Source organism: Ailuropoda melanoleuca, chromosome 5, assembly GCF_002007445.2.
Source record: "Ailuropoda melanoleuca isolate Jingjing chromosome 5, ASM200744v2, whole genome shotgun sequence".
In the NCBI taxonomy this organism is placed as follows: Eukaryota; Metazoa; Chordata; class Mammalia; order Carnivora; family Ursidae; genus Ailuropoda; species Ailuropoda melanoleuca.
The window spans coordinates 51092590-51117474 of NC_048222.1; the positions used below are offsets into that span (position 1 = coordinate 51092590).

General features: G+C 36.8%; 1 protein-coding gene across 4 annotated transcripts in view; it reads left to right on the forward strand.

Annotated features, from left to right (window-relative positions):
* The window catches only part of DNAAF4 (dynein axonemal assembly factor 4), an 81351-nt gene that overhangs the window by 1527 nt on the left and 54939 nt on the right, over window positions 1-24885 (forward strand). For all 4 annotated transcript variants that reach the window (XM_034660950.1, XM_034660951.1, XM_002922943.4 and 1 more), the window contains exon 3: window positions 2704-2837. In XM_034660950.1, coding sequence (XP_034516841.1) covers window positions 2704-2837 — 134 coding nt within the window. The remainder of the gene's footprint in view (window positions 1-2703; window positions 2838-24885) is intronic.

Consider the following 24885-nt stretch of genomic DNA (forward strand, 5'->3'; position numbering starts at 1 on the left):
GCTCTGGGACACAAAACAGGTCTCAGCCAATACCAAAAGATTGAAATTATCCCCTGCATATTCTTAGGGCTTTTTTTCTACTGCCTGAAATTTCTCTTAAGCCTCTGGCATTAAGTCTTGAGTAGGAACTACTGAGAATGGGGACATTGAAATCATTCTTTTCTTTTTATTTTTTAATAATCTCTACACCCAACATGGGGCTTGAACTCACGACCCCGAGAACAAGAATCACATACTCTTCCGAATGAGCCAGCTAGGCATCCTGCAGTCATTCTTTATATTAATTCTTTCTTGATATCTTGCAGTGGAATTTCATTTTGTAATTCCCAGGACCATGTAGAATTCTTCTCTAAAGTCTAGTATTCAGCTCAGAAAATACTGATTAAGGTAGATTACCATAGCCAGGTTACTTTAGCTTTTTAGTGAGTTCCAGAATTACTGAAGAGTTTTTAAAAACCAGATTCTTGCTGTCCTACTCCTTCCTTTGTGATTCAGCAAGTCTGAGATGGGCCTGGGACTATGTCGTGAAACACACACAGGGTGTTTTGACTTCTTACCTAAGATCAAATGTAAACACTTTATTTATTTCAACTCTTATTGATAATCTTAATTTTAAAGTAAGATGGGACCAGAACCATCATATATTTTAATGGCTTTTTAAAAAATAAACAGATTGGGAGTGGTGGGACCCCAGGTGATTCTAATGACTGATCAGGTTTGAGAACAACTGACTTAAATGTTTGTGTGTGTGTCTGTGTGTCTGTCTGTCTCCAGGAAACATTTTGTCTGCCAACTTTTAGAATATAAAGAAGAATCATGGGACACCTGGGGTGGCTCAGTAGGTTAAGCATCTACCTTCAGCTCAGGTCATGATCCCGGGGTCCTGGGATCGAGTCCCAAATCAGGCTCCAAGTTGCTCAGTGAGGAACTTGCTTCTCCCTCTCCCTGCCTCTCCCCCTGCTTGCGCGCTCTCTCTGACAAGTAAATAAATAAAATCTTTTTTAAAAAAAGAAGAATCATATCAGAAAACCTGTTACTTTTCCCTACATGACACTTTCTTCTATGTCAAAGTCCCTTCTTAACCTGCTTGGCTATCTTTTCCAGGAGTGGGAAGGGAATTTTCTTTCCTAATCATGATCTTTTATACACCTGCTTTCAGTGCACACCTACTTAATTCTTCTCTTTCATGGTAATATGGTCATCCATTCCAAATTTTGACCATTTAAACCAAGGTTTAACAAACTTTTTTTGTAAAGAACCAGATGGTATCTTGAATATTATGAGCCCTATGGTCTCAGTCACAATTACTTAGTTCTGCTATGGTAGCACAAAAGCAGTCAATAGACAGTACATATTTATGGACACCGAAATTTGAATTTTATCTAATTTTTATATGTCACAAGATAGTATTTTGATTTTTCAACTATTTAAAAATGTAAAAATTATTCTTATCTTGTGTGTTAGAGGAAACCAGGCAGCCAGTTAGATTTGGCCATAGTGTGCCAACATCTGATTTAGACTAATCAAAACAGTCTCAAAACTAACTTATGTAATAAGTAATGACCATTGATTTTACTTCAAAAGCCAGGTTTGAGATTCCTTTAGAAATCAAACTCAGTTACACAGCAACTCGGTAAGATTATTTCTTTAACAATATTGTTTTTCACATAAAATGTGTGGAACTCCAGTCTGTACTCCAAGTCTTCCTCATTTTTCAGAGCATAATTGCTTAAGTTTTTCCTGATGTCTTTTCTTGGTATACTTTTCATTTCTTTTAGATGTGAAAGTTGGTTCTTTTAGTTACCTTTATCCCTGAATCTGGTCCAGTTGTCTGTCACTCTGTTATTAAACAGGAGGAGAATTGGGAGAGGCTTCAAACTTAATTCCAGACCTAAGTCCTAGTCAAGATCTTGAATGAGCAAAACTTCCATGCTCTTTTTTTCCTTTTCCTTTTTAAGGCAGTTTCTTTGAAAATTAAAATTCCATACTTTTAATTTAACCACTAACTGAAATTTAGCATTTCTTTCAAACATGAGTGTAGGCAACAAATAACAGTTGAATCAATAAGTATCACAAATATATTTATATCGCAAAGTACATTTATCTTTTATACTCACTACTTTGAAATTACAGTATTTATTACACTTATTGCTATATAGTAATGCATTAATGAAGAAGTATATATATTTTTGTGATATTGTATATAACAAAAAACCTCATCTTCTCTTCTAGGAGGCCTCATAGTGATGATTTATTGTAATTAGGTTTATAAGCAAATAACTCTGGTTTCTTGACAGAGAGGGAGAAGGATAAATGTGTACTTTTTCCCTCCACCCTGTCCCATTCCCCCTCTCCTTACCACTTTCCCCTCTCATTTCACTACCCTCTCTCTCCCTTTTATGTCCCTCTCCCCATCCTCATCATTCCCCTCTTATTCACCCTTTCTGTTGTTCCCACTTTCTTTCATTCATATTTTCTCTCTCTTGTTCTTTCCCTCTGTAGTAATTAATTGCTGTTATAGCTGCTTGCTTACTTTTTAAGCTTCTTGGCCAGTTTAATATTGAGAAATGTTTTCATTTCTCCATGTGAAGTTGGGTCGTTCCCCCCCCCCCCGCAAATTGCATCCTGGATCAGTATGTTAAGCAGTTTCTCCTAAGGAAAACATTCATCATAATCCTAATTTAGTGGTATGTCTTGTTTTAGCTGACAAAGAGATGATGCAAAGAATAAGGGAGAAATCTATTTTACAAGCACAAGAAAGAGCAAAAGAAGCTACAGAAGCAAAAGCTGCAGCAAGACGAGAAGATCAAAAATATGCACTAAATGTTATGATGAAGGTAAGTTGCAGATTGATAGGAAAGTCCTCTAATTAAAGAGACAATAGTAAGCTCTGTAAGGATAATTTATTCCAATCACTGTACTTCCTCTCCTCTTTATTCATACTTCGGTTATAGGACTTACTATGTTACAGAGGCTATCTACTCCTTACATGTGTTCCTGAAAATCTGTATGAAAGTGGAGGCTATAGGAACGCCTGGGTGGCTCAGTTGTTAAGTGTCTGCCTTCGGCTCAGGGCATGATCCTGGCATTCTGGGATTGAGCCCCGCATCAGGTTCCTCGCTGGGAGCCTGCTTCTTCCTCTCCCACTTCCCCTGCTTGTGTTCCCTCTCTCGCTGGCTATCTCTCTGTCTGTCAAATAAATAAATAAAATCTTAAAAAAAAAAAAGAAAAAGTGGAGGCTATAAAGGTTGGACAATAGATTTACTTGTTTCAGGGAGAAACTTCTATTTCCAAGGGAGTAAAAATAATTTTCTATGGTAAAAGTGTTTACTTCTTTTTTATTTTTTTATTTTTTATTTATTTTTTTTAAAGATTTTTTTTAAATTTATTTGACAGAGATAGAGGCAGCCAGCGAGAGAGGGAACACAAGCAGGGGGAGTGGGAGAGGAAGAAGCAGGCCCACAGCGGAGGAGCCTGACGTGGGGCTCGATCCCACAACGCCGGGATCACGCCCTGAGCCGAAGGCAGACGCTCAACCGCTGTGCCACCCAGGCGCCCCTACTTCTTTTTTAATCTTGGAGTAATGGACATGATTATTTAAAACAAGAAGAGCCTAGATTGAACACTAAACATTGACGTATTAATATCTTTTTAACTGTTGAGGCTTCCAAGTTAAAGTTTTGTTTTTTTTTTTAGATTTATATATTTTAGAGACGAAAAGCACACAAGCAGGGGGAGGGGCAGAAGGAGAGGGAGAGAATCTCAAGCAGACTCCGACTCCCTGCTGAATGTGGAGCCTGATGCTGGGCTCAGTCTCACCACCATGAGATTATGACCTGAGCCAAAATCAAGAATTGGACACTTAACTGACTGACCCACCAGGGGCCCCTCAAGTTAACGCTTTAATCAGCAATATATTTTTTGAGATATAATTCACATACCATATAATTCACCCATGTAAAGCTTACATTTCATTAGTTTATAGTATTTAGAGATGTGTGTCCATTACCACAGTCAATTTTAGGACATTTTCATCACCCAAAAAGAAACCCCGTGCCCCTAAAGAGTCACTCCCTATTTCTCCTATTCACTCTAGCCCCAGGCAACCACTAATCCGCTTTCTGTCTTTATAGATTTACCTATTCTGACTAATTTTTACAAGTAATTTCTTATGTCATATTCTCATTTTGACATCTTGAAATGATTAAGGAATCTCTAGCGTTTCATCAAAAGATCTGTGGACCCATGACGCTTCTTTTGTGTTTGGATTACTAGTATTGTATTCATAACAGTTCATAATTCCAAGGATTTCTCTACTTCTTTTATTCTCTTTGACTTTTTTTATGTACTCTATGGTTATATAGTGTCTTTTACTTAAAAGTTGAATGCATGACCAAAGATTCCTGCTTTCAGTATATTTGAGTTCCATCTTTTCCTTATTGTGTTATCACTGGCGGCAGCCTTTTGATTTTATCATTTTGCTGAGTTTTAAAAAATGAAAGCAAAATAATATAAAATTTGTGGTAACATAAATTTTTGCTGAACTAATAAAATAGTTAATGGTATACATTCTGTTGTATTGGTAAAATAACTGGCAGTACCACCATACTGTGTCTTGAAGTTATTAATGTACTGGTATCTGAAAGTCTGATTTGGTATTTGGAAAGGTGGTTTTAGGGGTGTTAGTGTATAAAATACAAAGCTGTAGATGATCTAAAAGTGGGAAGAACCTGTGAAAGTCTGTAGTCTGTACTACAAAATGTCCGTTTTGTTTTCCCTTTTCCTTCAATAGAGTTCAGAGTTGGGATTATGTTTTCTTTCATCCTTATTATAGCCATTGCCTCGTTAAATAGCAGGAGCTCAAATATTTGAATGAATTAATGTGAATACATTGCTCTGGATCCTGTGACAGTAGCAAGTTCTAGTTTGATGGATAGATGCAGCTTTGTTTGTCCAATCTTAAACATTCAGAAAAGAACTTTCATGGTTCAATAAGAGTAGATGAAGAGATACAACAACAAAAGGCAACCTGTTATTAGCTTAAACCAAAAATTAACTTCAAACTTGATTTACATCTCAAAAAATAATAGTTTTTTAGTAGTAATCTTTTAAAAATAATTTGCAGGGCTGGTGCTAAGGCTCATTACGTCAGTTCGCTGTGCTGTTTGTGTTAGTCTGCTTGGACTACCATAACAAAATACCACAGATTGGGGGGCTTAAACAGACATTTATTTTCTAACAGTTCTGGAGTCTAGAAGTCTCAGGTTGAGGTCCAGCAAAGTCCGTTTCAGATGAGGAGTCTATGCCTGGTTTGTAGTTGGCGGAGAGAGACAAAGAAAGAAATCAGGTGTCTCTTCATAGTAGGGCACTAATCCTGTCCTATCAGGGCCCCACGCTTATGACCTTACTTAACCTTAATTCCTTACAAGTCCCATTTCCAAGTACAGCCACTCTGGGAATTAAGGTTTCAACATGTACATCTGGGGAGGACACAAACATCCAGTCAATAACACTGTGTAATAAACTATCCAAAATTTAGTGACTGAAAGACGCAAATACTTATTTCTCGACATTCTGTGTGTTGATGAGGCATTTCTTGTCAGCTGGGGCTGGATTTATTGTGGCTGGATGTCCAAGGATGGTTTCACTCACGTATCTAAAACCTTGCCTGGAAGAGCTGTAGCCTCTCTGCTTGTGGTATTTCATCCTCCAGGGGGGCGAGCCCAGGCTTCTTTACTTCGCGGTCCAGTTTCTTGCTAGCAAGAAAGGGAACGCCCTAACGCATGAGCACTTTCAAAGCTTCTTCTCTGTCATATTTGCTAATGTCCACTTAGCCAAAATAAGTCATATAGCAAGCCCAGGGTCGACGACTAGAGAAATAGACTACCTCTTCTAGGAAAGAGGGCTTAAGTCACATTGCAAAGGGCTGTGCAGAGATGGATGGGAAGAATCTGGGGCCATTTTGCAATTAACTTTACTCAGTTTGAAATTAAAAGATTAGGGTTTACATAATAAAGAGAACTTGATTCATCCAGCAGGAAAAGTCCAGAGATCAAGCAGTGTTCAAATGTAGTTAAATCAAGGCTCTGATTCCATTTCTCTGCATCATCCTTAGCTCGCCCTTTTCTTTGTGTCTGCTCACCCTTAGGTTGATAGTGAGATGATGCATGTCTGCATATAACAAGGCCCAGTGGAAGATGGGCCATTTTGTTGACTCCCTTGTAAGCCCCATAAAACAACTGCTTTCATGTTGTAAAATGATATTAAAATTTGAACACATTTCAACACATCTGAAGTGTTTGTTGCTTCAGACTTGGTTTACAGCATCAGCTTTTTGGTGTCTTTACTGCTGATCTGTCATTCATTTTATAGTCATTTAGTGAAAACTGTGAAAGGTGTCACTACAGAGCTGAACAAGTGAGTCTTCACTTTCGGTTTACTCATGGAACAGAGAAGGTGACAGACAAGAAAAAACAGTTTACACCATAGGATGCACGAGAAGTCATGGGAGGATAAAAAGAACACTGACTAAAGATTGGTATCTCAGTCTGAGAGTACGGGCAGGAAATGTGAGGCAGTGTTGTTTGTGCTGATATTGGAGAATGAGTCGCAGGTATCTGAGGAATAAATGCAAAAATTACAGACAGCTTAGATAAGTCCACGACAGAATATAGCCCAGTGAGGGAACATTTGTTGGTTGTAAATAGAATCTTAATATTTTGAAAATGCTTCTGGAGGTAATGGGGAACTCTTTAGGGATTTTTCAGCAAGAACATCAACTTAATTGGGTTTGAATGTTGGAAAAGCTCATTTGGCTCATGAGTGTGAAGTGGTTGCAGGGTGGAGGCAGAGCTTTTGTATTTTTGAAATGGAAAGAACCTGAGCACATTTATATGTTGAAGAAGGAAGCTAGTAAAGAGGGAGAAGTTGATAAAACAACTAAGGGAGAGGATTGATGGTGATGGAACAGGTGGGATGAAGGTTGGAACAGGTGAAAACATTAGTCTTAGCTGAGAGCAGGGTATTTTATCTTTGGACACTAGAGGGCAGGAATAAGGAATGACAGGATTTGGAAAATCTTTAAGGACACAGATAGTTAAAAGAATCCTTTGTTTTCAGGGTGAAGGAGGCAAGGGTGAAAGAGATTGAGGTGGAGGTATAGGTTTTGAGGTGATTAATGAAAGTTTGGAATAATGATGCCAAACTAATCTTCCGAAGCATGCTCTCTTTGTCTGACGGTTTTGACTGCTCTTGCCTGCTTTGTCTGGCTTCTTTACTATTTTGTTTTATAGATTGTCCTCTTCCCTTTTGAGTTTTCTTTTTGGTTTCTTCTTCAGGGGAGGTAGTGCTTCACTTTTGCCCTCTGAGTTTTTAACCTAGCTAAATAAATTCTGAAGTGCTTTCTTCTGCTGTCATTTTCATAAAGTTGAAACCAGAAATCTCAAATTGTGAAATAGCTTTGCGTAATCAGGCAGATGAGGTATGAGTTGCTTTCTGGAATTGTCTAGGTAACACTACAGGGCCGTAAAAAGTTCTTATCAGTGAACCAGATGCCCTGTTTATTGGAAGTGTGTACAGTGTACTTGGCTCTTTTTTAATTCTATTTTTTAATAGTAATGTTCATATTCCCAGCATTTTTTTGTATCCCCCAGCCCCTCCTTTTTCTGCATTTTCTTCCCTCTCAATGCACATCAACACTTTTGACCCTATTGACTTTCTCACAATCCTGTTTCTTACTTTTGCATGTTTAGCATTTTCCCTGTAAACCATTCTTAGGGCTCTGTCCCTTTGGTATCTCCTGTTCTAACTCCTTGACCTACTCTTTATATGTGAAATCTTCATTCTCTTACCTTATTTGTTAACAGTTATTACCATCATAAGACACTTAATTATGCTGTTAGTATACTCAGTCTTTGTATCACTATTCCTTTTGAATTTTATTTTTCACCTTTATTATCTTTAATATTTCTTTTTGAGAAGTTCTGCAGATCAAATACATTTTTTTTGTTTGTTTTTCCTTAAAAGTGCTGCCGTGGTGGCTTTTATTTTAAGTATTTTATTTTTCAGTTTTATTGAGGTATAATTGACAGAAATGTAATATATTTAAAGTGTATAATGTGAACAGTTGATATACATATATTTTGTGAAAGGAATCCCATGGTCAAGTTAATTAATACATATATCACGATGGGGCGCCTGGGTGGCACAGCGGTTAAGCGTCTGCCTTCGGCTCAGGGCGTGATCCCGGCGTTATGGGATCGAGCCCCACGTCAGGCTCCTCTGCTATGAGCCTGCTTCTTCCTCTCCCTCTTCCCCTGCTTGTGTTCCCTCTCTCGCTGGCTGTCTCTATCTCTGTCGAATTAATAATAAAATCTTAAAAAAAAAATACATATATCACGAAGGGAGGGAAAACTGAATAGGAAGAAATCAGAGAGGGAGACAAATCATGAGAGACTCTGGCCTCCGAAAAACAAACTGAGGATTACAGAAGGGAGGGGCGTGGGGGGATGGGGTAACCCGTGATGGGTATTAAGGAGGGGGTGTGTTGTGATGAGCACTGGGTGTTACACTCAACTAATGAATTGTTGAACACTGCATCAAAAACTAATGATGTACTATATGTTGGCTAAGTGAGCATAATAAAAAAAATGTTTGATGGAATTTTAAAAAATACATATATCACTTCATATAGTTACCCTTACATTAGATCTCAGCACTTACTTATAGCTAAAAACTTGTACCCTGTTACAACTTCCCTCCCCATTTCCCCCGCCCCCTGCCCCGGTTCAACTTAAAAAAAAATTCTATTTGTAAATGATATCATGCTGTATTTCATATATACTATGTATAAGTTATGTGTAGTATATACATAATATAAATCTGTGTGTATATAATGAACATTGTGTGTGTGTGTGTGTGTGTGTGTGTGTGTATATATACACATAACACATTTTCTTTGTCTATTCATCCATCAGTGGACACTTAAGATTTTTTCTGTAGGGGCGCCTGGCCGGCTCAGTCAGTTAAGCATCTGACTTCGGCTCAGGTCTTGATTTCGGGGTCCTGGGATCGAGCCCTGCATTGGGCTCCCTGCTCAGTGGACCCCTCTCCCTCTCCATCTGCCCCTTCCCCCGCTCTCAAATAAATAAAATCTTTAAAAAAAGATTGTCTCTACATCTTGGCTATTGTGAATAATACTGCAGTGAACATGGCATGGTAGTATAGACATCTCTTGGAGATAGTGATTTTGTTTCCTTTGAATATATATGTCTATTAGTCATTTATATATCTTCTTTGGAAAAATGACCAGTCAGGTCCTTGGCCCATTTAAAAGTTTTTGTCTATTTTCTTGCTACTGAGTTATATGAGTTCGTCTGTATTTTGCATATTAACCCTTTATGGCTATGTGGTTTGCAGATATTTCTCTCTTTCAGTGCATTACCTTTTCATATTGTCGCTGTTTTCTTTTGCTGTGCAGAAGCTCTGATGATGTAGTCTCACCTTATTTTTGCTTTTGTTGCCTTTGCTTTTAGTGTCAAATGACTAAAAAAGTCATTTCCAAACCAATGTCAAGGAGCTTACCACCTATGTTTTCTTCCAGGAGTTTTAGGTTCCAGCTTTTACATTTAAGTCTTTAATCGATTTTTTAAAAAAAGATTTTATTTATTTAGTTGTCACAGAGAGAGACAGCCAGCAAGAGAGGGAACACAAGCAGGGGGAGTAGAAGAGGAAGAAGCAGGCTCACAGCGGAGCAGGGAGCCTGATGCGGGGCTCAATCCCACGACCATGGGATCATGCCCTGAGCCGAAGGCAGATGCTTAACGACTGAGCCACCCAGGCGCCTCCATTTTGAGTTGATTTTTTTTTTTTAAGATTTTTATTTATTTATGTGCCAGAGAGACGGCTGGTGAGAGAGGGAACACAGCAGGGGAGTAGGAGAGGAAGAAGCAGGCTCCCAGAGGAGGAGCCCGATGTGGGACTCGATCTCGGAACGCGGGGATCACGCCCTGAGCCGAAGGCAGACGCTTAACGACTGCGCTACCCAGGCACCCCCATTTTGAGTTGATTTTTGTGTGTAGTGTAAGGTAGGGATCCAGTTTAATTCTTTTGTATGTGAATATCCAATTTTTTCTGGTACCATTTACTGAACAGAGTATCCTTTCATCATTGTACATTCTTAGTGCTTTTGTCAAAAATTAATTGATCATACCTGTATAGGGCTATTTATGGGCTCTCTATTCTGTTCCATTGATCTGTATGTTTTTACGGCAATACCGTACTGTTTTGATTTTATAGCTTTGTAATATAGTTTGAAATCAGTATGATACCTCCAGCTTTGCTCTTCTTGCTCAAGATAGCTTTAACTAGTCAGAATCTTTTTTGGTTCCATACAAATTTTAGGATTTTTTTTTCCTATTTCTGTGAAAAATGCCAGTGGAATTTTGATAGGGGTTGCATTGACTCTGTAGATCACTTTGGGTAGTGTGGACATTTTAACAATATTCTTCCAATCCATGAACATGGAATATCTTTCCATTTATTTGTGTCTTCAGTTTCTTTCAGCAAAGTTTTGTAGTTTTCAGTGTATAGATCTTTCATTTGTTAAATTTGTTCTTAAGTATTTTATTCTTTTTGATGCTATTATAAATCAGATTTTCTTCTTAATTTCTCTGATAGTTTGTTGTTAGTGTAGAAATGCAACTGAATTTTTTTTGTATTGATTTTGTGTCCTGAAACTTTACTGAATTTGTTTATTAGACCTAACTGTTTTTTTTTTTGGAGTCTTTAGAGTTTTCTATGTATGTCATCTGCAAATATAGACACTTTTATGTCTTCCTATTCAATGTGGATGCCTTTTATTTCCTTTTCTTGCTGAATTACTCTAGCTGAGACTTCAGTAGAGGTGTTGAGTAGAGGTGGTGAGAGTGGGCATTCTTGTCTTGTTTCTTATCTTAGAGGAAAAACTTTTGGCTTCTCACCATTGATTATGATTATGAGTATGGGTTTTCTTATATGGCCCTCATTATGTTGAGATATGTTCCATGTAGACCCAATTTGTTGAGAGTTTTTATCATGAAAGGATATTGAATTTTGTTAAATGCTTTTTCTGTATCTATTGAAATGATCATATGATTTTAACCCTTCATTTCGTTAAATTGGTGCATGACATTGATTGATTTGCATATATTGAACTATTGGGCATCCAAGGAATGAATCTCATTTGGTCATGGTGTATAATCCTTTCAATATACTGATGAATTCAGTTTGCTAATATTTTGTGAAGAATTTTTACATGTATATTCATCAGGGATAGTGGCCTATAGTGTTCTTTTCTTGTAGTGTCCTCATTTGACTTTGGTACCAGTGTAGTGTTGGGCTCATAAAATGAGTCTGGGAGTATTCGCTACTCTTCAGTTTTGGAAGCTTTAAAAAATGATATGTATTAATTCTTTTTTTATGTTTGGTGGACTATACCAGTGAAGCCATCTCATCCTGGACTTTTCTTTGTTGGAGGTTGTTTATTTGCTGAAAGATTTTATTTACCTGAGAGAGAGAGACTGCATGTGCACATGTAGGAGGAGGGGCAGAGGGAGAGGGAGAAGCAGACTCCCTGCTGAACAGAGGGCCCGATGTGGGGCTTTATCCCGGGACCCTGGGATCATGACCTGAGCCAAAGGCAGATGCCTAACTGACTGAGCCACCCAGGTGCCCCTGTTGAGAGGTTTTTGATGACTGATTCAAATCTCTTTACTTATAATTGGTCTGTTTAGAGTTTCTCTTCATGATTATAACCATCCTAATGGGTAGGAAGTGGTATCTCAATGTGGTTTCGATTTACATTTACCTAATGTTAGTGATGTTGAGAATCTTTCCATGTGTTTCTTAGCCATTTGTGTATTTTAATTGTATATCTAATAAAGTACTTTGTTCATTTTTAAATTGGATTATGTCTTTTTGTTGTTGAATTGTAAGAGTTATGTATTTAAGATACCAGACCCTTATCAGAAAATGATTTGCAAAAATTTCTCCCAATTTATAGATTTTTTTTCATGTTGCTAGTATCCTTTGATACACAAAAGCTTTAAATTGTCATGAAGTCCAATTTGCCTATTTTTCTTTTGTTGCTCATACTTTTGGTGTCAGTCATATCTAAAATTCGGCGCTGGGGTGCCTGGGTGGCTCAGTCAGTTAAGTCGGTTAAACTCCTTGTTTTGGCTCAGGTCATGATCTCAGGGTCCTGGGATTGAGCCTCACATCACGCTCTGCACTTAGCAGGGTGTCTGCTTCAGGGTTTTCTCTCTCCCTCTGCCCCTTCCACCCCTGTTCCCACTCTCTCTCTAAAACAAATAAGTAAATCTTTAAAAAAAAAAAATTCAGCATTAAATCCAAGGTCATGAAGGTTTACCTTGTATTTTCTTCTAGGAGTTTTATGGTTTTTACCTCTTACATTAGGTTGTTGATCTATTTTGAGTTAATTTTTATGTGTGATTTGAGGTTTGAGTCCTGCTTTATTCTTTGGCATGTGGATTTTTAGTTGTCCCAGCAGCATTTGTTTAAGAGACTATTCTTTCCCCTTTGAACAGTCTTGACCTTGTCAAAAATCAATCAGCTCATTGGATATGGGTTTATTCCCTGACTCTCAATTTTATTCCATTGGTCTATATGTCTGACCCTGTCGGTACCACACTTTCTCGACTACTGTAACTTTGTTTTAAGTTTTGATGTTAGGAAGTGTGAGCCCTCCAAGATTTATTTTTTCCCCCCAAGATATTTTGGCTATTCTGGGTCCCTTGCAATTCTATATGAATTTGAAGATTGGTTTTTCCATTTCAGTTATTATTGCAGAATATCCATATGTAATCTGATAATTTGAAAAGGTCATTATATAAAATTTTATTTCTTTTAAAGATTTTTTTTTTTATTTTTAAGTAATCTCTGTACCCATGGGGCTTGAACTCACAACCCCGAGATCAAGAGTCATGTACTTTAATGACTGGGCCATCCAGGCACCCCTAAAATCTTACTTTTTGTTAAAAGATTTTATTTATTTATTTAAAAGAAAGAATACGTGAGCTGGGGGGGAGGGGCATCGAGAGAGGGAATAGGAGACTCCCCCCTGAGCAGGGAGCCCAACGCTGGGCTCAATCCCAGGATCCTGAGATCATGACCTCAGCTGAAGGCAGACACTTAACCAACTGAGCCTAATCTTAAGTGTCCACTGATGGTTAAGATTACTTGTAATTTTTTTTCTTCTTTTCTTTTTTCTTTTTTTTTCCTTCTTTTCTTTTGGTTATTTTCTGTGTTCTCCCAATAACAAACACATATTTTTTCATAATAAGGAAACTTTTTTTTTATAAAAGGGGGAATACTTACCTTCTTATGATTTTTCCTACTTTTTTTTTAAAGATATATTTATTTATTTGAGAGAGAGAGCATGTGTATGCACACATGCACAAGGAAAGAGCAGAGGGAGAGGGAGAGAGAATCTTAAGCAAAGTCTAATCTCATGACCCTGAGATCACGACCTGAGCTGAAACCAAGAGTCAGATGCTTAACTGACTCTGCCATCCGGGTGCCCCATTTTTCCTACTTTTAATTTCTTTTTGCTCTAATAGGAATGTACTAATTTTCTGTGTAAATCTAACAAATTTCTAAGCATATGAGAAATTAACTTTAACCATTAATGTGGTAGCATCAGAAAAGGCAGGAATCTCTGACACTGCCTTTCTTACGTATACATTTTGGCAAGTATCCTGAACTACCTCCTTTTTGTGTAAGTATATTCCAGATTCACAGCATTTGTGTAGAAGTAAACGTTCAGCAATCATATATATGTCTATCTTTCTTTTTACTTCGAGCTTTTTCATCTTTTCCAGAGGTGTGGTTAAAATTCATCCGCTCATTCATTCATTCATTCTACCCCTTAGGGTATTTGTTAGCTTTGGAAAGAACAGAGTGTGGAAGAAGAAATACCTTTGTTTAGAGAAAAATTGAAAGAACTGAATTTGTTGGATGGTCCTGTCTTCTCAACAGCAAAGTCTTTTGAGATGAAAGTAGCAGAATGCAATTAGGCATCTCTAAAGAGGAAATTGTTTGCAAAAGTTATCAGAGATGAATAAAATTATTACTGAGCAGCAAAGATAAGATGAAGGGTAGGGTACAAAAGTATATTAACTCATTTTCATTGGCCCACACCTGGTTTGAGAAACCTTCTCTTCCTCAATCCTGTCGGTTTGGGTCCTTGAATTTTTTTTTTTTTTTAGTTTTTATTTATTTATTTATTTTTAAGTAATCCCCACACCCAACACAGGGCTCAGACTCACAACCTGGAGATCAAGAGTCACGTGCTGTACTGACAGCCAGTGAGGCAAACCCTGTTCCTTGAATTTGAAGGCTAGTTGAATGGGAACTTTGTAACATACATAACATTAAATATGTCAGTACAGTCTCTGTGTATAGTAAACTTGGGTACTGGCTTAAGAAAAATTTCTCCATCAATAAGCTTAAGCTGAATCTTAAAAAGATACCAAACAAATCATGACAAGGTTATGAAATCATATAGTGTAAAAACAGAATTTTCTACCACATAATAACTTCTGTTGAAGGAGAGAGAGAGAGAGCTAACTAGTGTAATAAGAGTTTGCTTTTATCCTGTCTACATGTGTAGTTTCCAAGTTGCTTACAAATTCTTAGGCTTTTTATAGTAAGTTCAGATATTATTTTAATGAAGTAAACTGAAAGGGAGAAAAACCTATGCCCAAATTCGTTGAAAGCTAAACAAGTTCCTCTCAGTAATTCATGAGTTATATTTTTGGCTTGTGAATTAATTAGCCATTGGCTCTCCTTATGACTCTTACTGTTTTCTTTGGGCCCCTTTCACCTATTTTGAAAATCTGCCAAAGGGAAAAGAGAAGTGTCTTAGTTGGCTCAGGCTATCATAACAAAAAACGACAGAGTGCATGGCTTAAATGACAGAAATTTCTTTCCTCACGGTTCTGAAGGCTGGGAAGGCCAAGATCTAGGTGTGGGTCAATTCAGTTTCTGGTGAGGACTGTCTTCCTGACTTGCAGATGACTGCCTACACACTGTGTTCTCACAAGGTGAAGCGAGAGAGAGAGAGAGAGAGAGAGAGAGGGAGAGAGAAAGCTCTCTGGTGTCTGTTCTTATAAGGACACTAATTCTGTTTTATTAGGACCCCACCCTTATGGTCTCATTTAACCTTAATTACCTCCTTGGAGGCTTCTCCAAATATTGTGACATTTGAGGGTTATGACTTCAATGTATAGATTTGGGGACCATGATTTAGTTCACAGAAGAGAAGGGAAACAAAAATGAAAATAGTTTTGTTATGTTTTAGCTTTGGCTGTAACAGATATCTATATCATTCTGAACACCAGATTCCCATTTCCATAGAACATAAACAACTAAATAATTTCAGAAGTTTATAACTTCCAACAAGAAAAAATTTAAAAACTATATTAAACTTTAAACTGAATTTTTATTTTCTTTCTCAAGGGAGTACATTGTTAGAATGGTATATAGCTACAAGTAGAAGATAAAACTTTAAGATATTCTTACCTGGGACACCTGGGTGGCTCAGTTGGTTATGCATCTGACTCTTGATTTTGGCTCAGGTCCTGATCTCACGGTCTTGGATTAGCCTGGAATCGGGCTCTGTGCTCAGTGGGGAGTCTGCTGGAGATTCTCTCTCCCTCTGCTCCTCCTCCCCCTAGAATAAATAAATAAATCTTGAATAAAAGAGATATTCTTACCTGGCATTTTTGCGTATCATCTACTTTTTCCATTAGAATTCTTAACATATTTAACACTTATTTTAAATTCCATGTCTGATCATTTTTATATTTGTGTTATATCTGAGTCTGGTTCTCTTGATTATTGTCTCTTAATGGTGTGTTTTTCTTGCCTTTTGGCATGTCTTGCAATTTTTTGTTGAAAGCTAGATAGGTATCAGGTAGTAGAAACTGCAGTTATTAAGTTGTTAGGGTATAGATTTATTTTAATGTGGCTGCCATGTTTAATGTTAGCTTTGGCTGTAGGGTTCAGAGGCTTTAAAGGCCTCTAGTGCCTGGTATTTTTTTTTTTAAACTCCCCCTTTGACTCTGGGCTTCTCCATCTAATCCTCTTCTGAGAGAGTCTTTATCATAAGATTATCTCTTATATAATCTACTCTCATTTTCCTGGAACCCTTTTTTCATGGGCCTATATCTTGGGGCTGTGATCTTGACAAGTTTTCCCCCAGTGAGACAGCTTTTCCCTGACTGCCTCCTATTCCCTTCCTTTGCTATAGTGTTCCTGGTCTATTTTCTTGAATCCCTGACTATTAACTATTTTCTTCTCTCCTTAGGTGGGACAGGAAGGCTGGAGAAGACTGGAGTGGGAGGGATTCTCTTCCTCCAGTGGAGATAAGGGACTTCTGCTCTGGCAAGGTCCTTTTCTCTGGATAGTAGATCTTTAAGTAGAATGCCCTGGGTGTTTCTGTAATCCACAATGATTTTTCTTCCCCTCCCTTTGCCAGAGACACAAAGTTCTCTTATTCAGAGCTTCATCATTGTAGCCTGATGGGGTTTCTGGAGATGAAGCCCACAAAAATGTGGGGGCACTCCTCAAGACTGTGGCCTGAAAGTTTACCATTCTCCTGCTAGTCCACCCTTAAGCTCCAGTATTTTGTCAAAATTACCATGTAAGTGTTTCTACTAGTTTATAGCTCTAGTCACTTTTGCTACAGGCAAGCAGATCTTTGTGTCTTTTTGGATACACCTGTGTCTCCAGATTTCAGGGTAACAGTTTGCCATGCAACTTTCTTCTCTGATGAGTCCAAGAAAACTAGTTGTTTTTCAGTTTGTCCATCTTTTTTTGTTGTTGTAAGAATTGGAATGACGCTTCTAAGCTTGTTGCCTGTCAAAGCTGAAACTAGAGCTCCTTTATTTTACATATATATATTTGGGTTGTTGTAAAACTTTTTAATGGTTGCTAGATGCACCTTTAACTTATAAGAATCTACTTCAAGTAAACATTGACTCAATTCCAGTAAAATAGAGCAAATTTCCTCAAATACAACTCTGTTATCTTCCCCTGTCTTTGGGCTGCTTTGCCATTCGTGTGTATGTATTTGTTATAACTCAACAATATGTGTTATAAGTCTACTTTAAAAGTTATCAATTTAAAAAAAACATAGGTTTTTAAAGAAATCAAGAGAATAAAGGCAAAAAACAGTCCGTATTGTGTTTTTCTCTTGATTAAACAATGTAATTATAATAGCAGTCCTTTTTTCCCCCTGATGATTTGTTTTATAACTGGATATTTGTGCTTTTGACCCCTTTTATCCATTTCACCCAACCCAACATCCCATCATTGACAACCACGTTTGTTCACGGTATCTATGAGCTTAGGGTTGGGTTTGTTTGTTTGTTTGTTTGCTTTAGATTTCACATATAAATGAGATCGCATGGTATCTGTCTTTCTCTGTTTTATTTCACTTAGCATAATGCTCTCAAGGTCGATCTATGTTGTTGTAAACGGCAAGATTTCATTCTTTTTGGTGGCTGAACAATATTCTATTGTGTTTATATATTCCAAATTTTTTTTATTATAATAATATTTTTTTATTATATTATGTCAGCCACCATACAGTACATCCCTGGTCCTTGATGCAAAGTTCGATGATTCATTAGTTGCGTACAACACCCAGTGCACCATGCAACACGTGCCCCCCCCGCCCCCGCCACCCATCCAAATTTTCTTTATCTGTTCATCCATCAGTAGACACTTAGATTGTTTCCATGTCTTGGCTGTTGTAAATACTGCTGCAGTAAAGCTGGGGCAGTGCATGTATCTTTTTTAATATGGGTTTTCGTTTTCTTTGAAAGTAGAGTTACTGGATCACGTGGTAGTTTTATTGTTACTTTTTCGAGTAACCTCCATACGGTTTTCCGTAGTGGTTGCACCGATTTACACCCCCCTCCCCCTTAACAGTGTACAAGGGTTCCCTTTTCTCCATATCCTCACCAACACTTTTTTTTTCCTTTTGATAGTAGCCACTCTAGCAGGTGTAAGGTGATGTCTCGCTGTGGTTTTGATTTGCATTTTCCTGGTGATTAGTGATGAGCATCTTTTCATGTGCCTGTTGGCTACCTGTATGTCTTTGGTAAAATGTCTATTCGGATCCTCTGTTCATTTTTTAATTGGATGGTTTGTATTTTTGGTGTTGAGTTGCATGAGTTCTTTATATATTTTGGATATTAGCCCCTTATCAGATATTTTAATTTGCAAATGTTTTCTTTTATTCAGTAGGTTTCCTTTTCATTTCATTGATGGTTTTCTTTGCTGTGCAGAAGCTTCTTAGTTTGATGTAATCTCACTTGTTTATTTTTGCTTTTCTTGCCTTTGTTTTTGGTGTCAAATCCAAAAAATCATCACTAAGACCAATTATCAAGAAGCTTACTGCCTATGTTTTCTTCTAGGAATTTTATGGTTTTAAGACCTGGCATTCAAGTTTTTAATCCATTTTGAGTTAAATTTTGTGTATGGTGTAAGATAGTGGTCCAGTTTTATTCTTTTGCACGTGGATATCCTGTCTTCCCAATATCATTTATTGAAGAGATTGTCCTTTCCCCATTATATATTTTTGGTTCCTTTGTCAAAAATTAATTGACATATATGCATCAGTTTATTTCTGGACTCTATTCTGTGTCATTGATCTGCATGTCAGTTTATGCTGATACCATACTTTTAAGTTTTAGTTACTATAGCTTTGTAATACAGTTTGAAATATGGGGGCTTGATGCTCCAGCTTTGTTCTTTCTCAAGATTGTTTAGGTTAGTCAGGGTCATATGTGGTTCCATGCAAATTTATTATTGTTTTTTCAATTTCTGTGAAAAATGCCATTGGAATTTCATAGAAATTTCATCGAATCTGTAGATTGCTTTTTGTGGTATGGAGACTTTAACAATATGAATACTTTTAATTCATGGGCATGGAATATTACATTTATTTGTGTCTCCTCCAATTTCTTTCATTAATGTCTTATGGTTTGCAGTGTACAAGTCTTTTGCTCCTTGGTTAAATTTAATTTTAGGTATTTTATTCTTTTGCTGTAATTTTAAATGGGATTGTTTCTCTTTCTGATAGCTCATCATTAGTGTATAGAAATGCAATAGATTTTTGTGCATTGATTCTGTATCCTGTAACTTTATTGAATTTTTTGGTGGAATCTGTAGGGTTTTCTATATATAATATTATGTCTGCTGCAAATAGTGACAGTTTTACTTCTTCCTTTCTAATTTGGATGGCTTTCATTTCTTGCTCTAAAGACTTCTAATACTGTGTTGAATATGAATGGTGAAAGTGTGCATTCTTGTCGGCCTTTCACCATTGAGCATGATGTTAGCTGTAAACTTGTTATATAGGGTGTTTCTTATGCTGAGGTATGTCACCTCTGTACCCACTTTGAGAGTTTTTATCGTAAGTGGGTGTTGAATTGTATTGTCTTCAACTTATTTTTAAATCATGGTATAATATACATAACATATAATGTATTATTTTAATCATTAATTGTACAGTCCAGTGGCTTTAAATACATTAATGTGTGCTACCATCATCACCATCCATCACCAGTGCTTTGTTCATCTCACAAAACTAAAACACTGTGCCCATTAAACAATAATAACTCCCTGTTCCCCCCTTTCCTCAGACCCCCATTTTCCTTTCTGTGAATTTGATTACTTCATACCATATTTGTCCTTTCATGACTGTCTTATTTCATTTAGCATAATGTCTTCAAGTTTTTTACATGATAGCATATGTCAGAATTTTCTTCCATTTTAATGCTGAATAACGGTCTGTTATCATGTATATACCACATTTTGTTTATCCATTTGTATTGTGTTTTATATTTATGCACATATTTACCATTTCCCATGCTTTTCATTCCTTCTTGTGGATCTGAGTTAGTGGCTGGTGCCATTTCCTTTCAGCCTGAAGAACTTTCTTCAGTATATCTTGTAAGGCAGGTCTGCTAACAACAGCTTTCTTTAACTTGAAATATGTTTATCTCATCTTCATTTATGAAGAGTGGTTTGCTGGACATAGAATTCATAGTTTATATGTTTTTTCTGTCAGTGCATTGAACGTGGCATTTGACTGTCTTCTGTCCTCCATGAGTTTTAATGAGGAATTAGTCTTATTTGTATTGTCATTTCCCGTACATGATGAATCCTCTTTCTCTTGCTGCTTTCAAGATTTTCCTCTTTGTTTGGCTTTTGTATTAACTTAGCAGTTTCACTAAGTTGTGTCTAGGTGTATCTCTTTGTGTTTATTTTATTTTGGGTTTCTTGAATTTCTTGGAGCTATGGATTAATGTTTTCCTCAAATTTGAGAAGCTTTTTACCAATTATTTTCTGAAATATTGTTGGTTGAAAACTACTTATTTTATTTTATTGATTTTTGGAAAGCTATACATCTTAGTTAATAGATTATAGCAATTCTGGGTTCTTTTTTATTTTTATTTATTTGTTGGTTATTTATTGAGGGCTGTTATTTTTGAAGGTTGCCTGTACTTTAATTGTGAAGTCTCTAGTCTCCTTTGTGGTATACAGCTGCTGATGTCTCTGCTAAGTTTTTTAATTCTTATTTTTTAGGTGGCTTCCTTAGGAGTCTTTCCTGTGTCTGCATAACTTAATTTTTAACTAATGATATGGGCAGAAGCGGTAAAGGCTCCCACGCTTTGCTGATAGGTCTATGTGTAGGTTTTAGAATACATTCAAAGTCGGAGCCAGTTTTCAACCCTTCCTGGGCTTCATTTTTTTTTTTTTTTAAGATTTTATTTTTAGGTAATCTCTACACCCAACATGGGGCTCAAACTCACAACCCTGAGATCAAGAGTCACACGCTCTACTGACTGAGCCAGCCAGGTGCCCCGCCGTGGCTTCATTTTATGCCAGGCTTCCTCAGGTCTCCCCAACAAATACACAGCTTTCTGTTTAGCCAGAGTTGTATGGTAAGCTTATCATAGACCTTCTACGTTTTTTTCATTTTCGTGATCTTTCTGTTAGTTTTCTGATTAGTCAGGCACTCACCTTAACCTGGACTTTGACTTCAGACCCCAACTTCAAACTTTCCCTGTTCATTCCTAACGTGGTCTATCACTTTTATCCACCAAAACCATGGGTTTTCACCTCCCCATCCTGAAATGGGTCCACCCTTTTTGCCAACAAAGCTGTTGTGTTCTTTTTGCTAATTTCATGTTGGCAGAACTGCCAGTCTCATTATTTAAGCCGGCATTGGGTGGTTGGGAGCAACTGCAGGCAGAAGGCACAGCATCCCACTGTTCCTACCTGTAACTTTAGCATTTATTCTAGAAAAAACACTTCTCAATTTGCAGGCTGTCATTGCTTAGTGTACAGTGTTCTGAAATGGTTCTTTTTGGCAGATTTGTCCAGCTTTATACTTGATATTTGTGTATGGGAATTGCCAACCCCTTCATGCCTCTATAAAATTTGTACATTTTTTTTTCACGTGAATTTTACATTTACTTATCAAGTTCCCTAAGAAGTTCTCTTGGTATTTTGATTAGATTACATTGACTTTATAAGTTAATTTTCAGAATGTCAGTATATTTACATGATTGAGATTTCCCTCCAGGAACATGGCATTTATCTCCATTTATTTGGACTTATCCCTCAGCAAAATTAATTGTTATTATTTTTTTTTAGAGAGAGAGAGAGCATGCACTCAAGTGGGGAGGGAGGGGCAAATAGAGAGGGAGAGAGAGAATTTCAACCAGGCTTCACACCCCATGTGGCTCAATCTCATGACCTTGGGATCATGACCTGAACTGAAATCAAGAGTTGGAGGCTTAACCAACTGAGCCACCCAGGTGCCCCCTTAGCAAAATTATTTAACATACATCTAGAACTTACTATATTTTGCTAAGCTTAGTCTTAGCATTTTAAAAGTTTTTTAAAATCAATTACTAATGAAATGATTTTTTCCACTGTATTTTTCTAATTGTTTATTGCCAGTTTGTAGGAAAGTTTCTATGAGTTGTATAAAGTTGATCTGGTATGTGATTGCCTTGCTGAACTTACTTTTCTAATAGTTCTAATAGTTTGTCAGTTTGTTATTTTGGTTCTTTTAGGTAATGTACCATATCTGCAAATAATGACAATTTTATTTCCTTATAATCTGTATATTTTATATATTTTTTTAAAATAAACATATTAATATTTATAAAATTTTTAATATACATAAAATTTTATATTTATTTTAAAAATTCTATTGTATAGGTTATGATCTCCAAGAAAATAGTAAAATATTAAGCATACTGGCTTTAGTGACTTTGTTAGAAATATTTCTAATGCTTCACCATGAAGTGTGACATTGTAGGAGTCCTTTTATTAAGCTAAAATATTTCTTTTATTCCTAGTATCAGCTGATGTTTTGGCATGTACCAAGAGCATATTGTTTTTCTCTTTTGATTTCCTAATATCGTAAATAAAAGATGTGCTATTTGATCAAGATGTATTATAATTTTAATATTTCCCTCAATTCAGTTTGCTAATATTTTATTTATGATTTTTACATGTAATTTATAATAGAGATTGGCTTGCAAAGAACAATAAACCAGACATTCATTCCAAATTAAAAGAAATACAGATCTCCACTTCTTCAGGAATTTGGTTTAGGATTTCTTCCTATCCTCCCGTTATTTACATTTGTTCTCTGCATTAAATTAATACTCCGTACTAAATGGCAGCTTTTTTTTTAGTAGTACAAAGTACTTAAAATCCAGTTTCTTCATATGTGATGATTGTTTTTCCAGCTTTCTGAGTTTTTCTGTTACTATACAGTCCTCCTTTAAGTGCTATGTTTCGCATATTGTATTTTTTTTAAATAAAAGAACTTCAAGGATTGTTTAGTATTTGTCTTTTTGATATATTTAGTCTCTCTTTTCCTTTTATTATAGGGAATTTTGTGGTATTCTTCATGTTTTTCTTTTCATTCTAGTCTCTTTCTTACCTATTCTATGAAGCCTTTTTGGTCCCCCCTCTTCCCCATTACTCCCTGAAGAGTTAGACTTTTTTGTTTCTTATATAGCTTATTATAAATTATGTGTGCATATGTATATGTGTGTCTGTATAGTTCTCTTAATTACATCTTTGCTATAATACCATAATTTTTCTGTTACTTTTTAGTATAAGGACAGCCTCATTTGGGGTAATTAAGACTTAGTCTTACACATTTTTTACAACTTTTCAAAATTCACTCTACTTGTAGGGATTATGAGGGATTTAGGGTGTTCTGACTCCACATACTTTTCCCTTCTTCCATGTGTTGGGACAGAGAGGAAACAAGAAAAAAGGCACACATATCATTAAACTGGGTGAAGCTGTCATCTTCTCCTTTTAGGTTGTGGCTGCCTCTGGCTAACACTGGTCATCATGCCCTGTTGTCAGGCAATTAAGGCTGGCTCATTGCCACATGTAAGATTGTTCTGGTGCAACCTATTGGCAGCTCACTGGCAACTCTGAACTTAGAATATGTAAAAATTACTGTCTTTGCGCTTAGTTTAGGCCTTATGTGCAATTCTTAATCTGTGAAATTTATTTTAAAGTCAGGGTTCCACAGTCCAACGGGAAAATAACAGTCTTCCAGAAGAGGGTATTAGGTCATGCAGATATTACAGAATACCTCTTCAGTGCAGCTTCATACCTAGGTTTATTCTGTATTCTGAAATAATTCAGCCTCTAGGAAACTTCATCCCAGCATGTTATTCTATAGCCGTTCCAAATGTACTATTTAAATGTAAATTAATTTACATTTACAATAATGAAACTCAAGTAAAATAAAGATTTAGTTTTTCAGTCACAGCAGCCGCCTTTTAAGTGCTTAATTAGCCACATGTGGCGAGTGGCTGCCGTATTGAAAAGCACAAAACCTTGCCGTCATCAAGAAGAGTTCTGTTGGACACTGCTTCTCTAGAGGGTAGAGGTGAGAATATTTTTGTTACTATAGGAAGTCAGATACATGAAGTCAATCATATACACCAACCAGTTACTCTTTCACAGGGTTTTTTTTCCTTGCCTATTTGAAGGGAGTTTGTGAAAGGGAGAAAAGTTAGCACACTCCTGTGCAATGTACTGCTTTCAAATTCATCTGATGGTTTTTCTTGCGGAAGCTCGAAGTAACTGCTGTTGCAAATTCAGTTGACAACAGCAAAGTTCAAACCCACCAGAAACAACTTCCTAGTTTATCCTTCCCATTTCCTTTCTTACTATTCCCTCATTCCTTAAGGTGAAGATGGTACAACTTCAGTCCCAAGACAAGAGAAGACTGGCATAAGTAGAAAGGCAAATTGTGTGTGTGTGTGTGTGTGTGTGTGTGTGTGTAAATTTTGGGAGAAATGACTTGATTTTTAGAAAAACAATTTTTTTTTTTTACCAAGTCCTTAGATATCACTTAACTGAATGCCTGCCTCCATTTTACATCTGAGTAAACTGAGGCTAAGGAAAAAGATTGCTCAAGATTGTATTAATAGGGGCGCCTGGGTGGCTCATTTGTTAATCGTCTGCCCTCCGCTCAGGGCGTTGGGACTGGGCCCCGCATTGGGCTCCCTGCTCCGCTGGGAGCCTGCTTCTTCCTCTCCCACTCCCCTTGCTTGTGCTCCCTCTCTCGCAGGCTGTCTCTCTCTGTGTCAAATAAATAAATAAAATCTTAAAAAAAAACGATTGTATTAATAATTAATGGTAAATCTGGAACTAAAACCTGTATTCCATGACATGCTAAATTATTTACCATTCCCATTTTAATTTTTTACTCACTACTGCTGCTGATACAATGATAAGAGTTTAGGGGTAAGACTAATT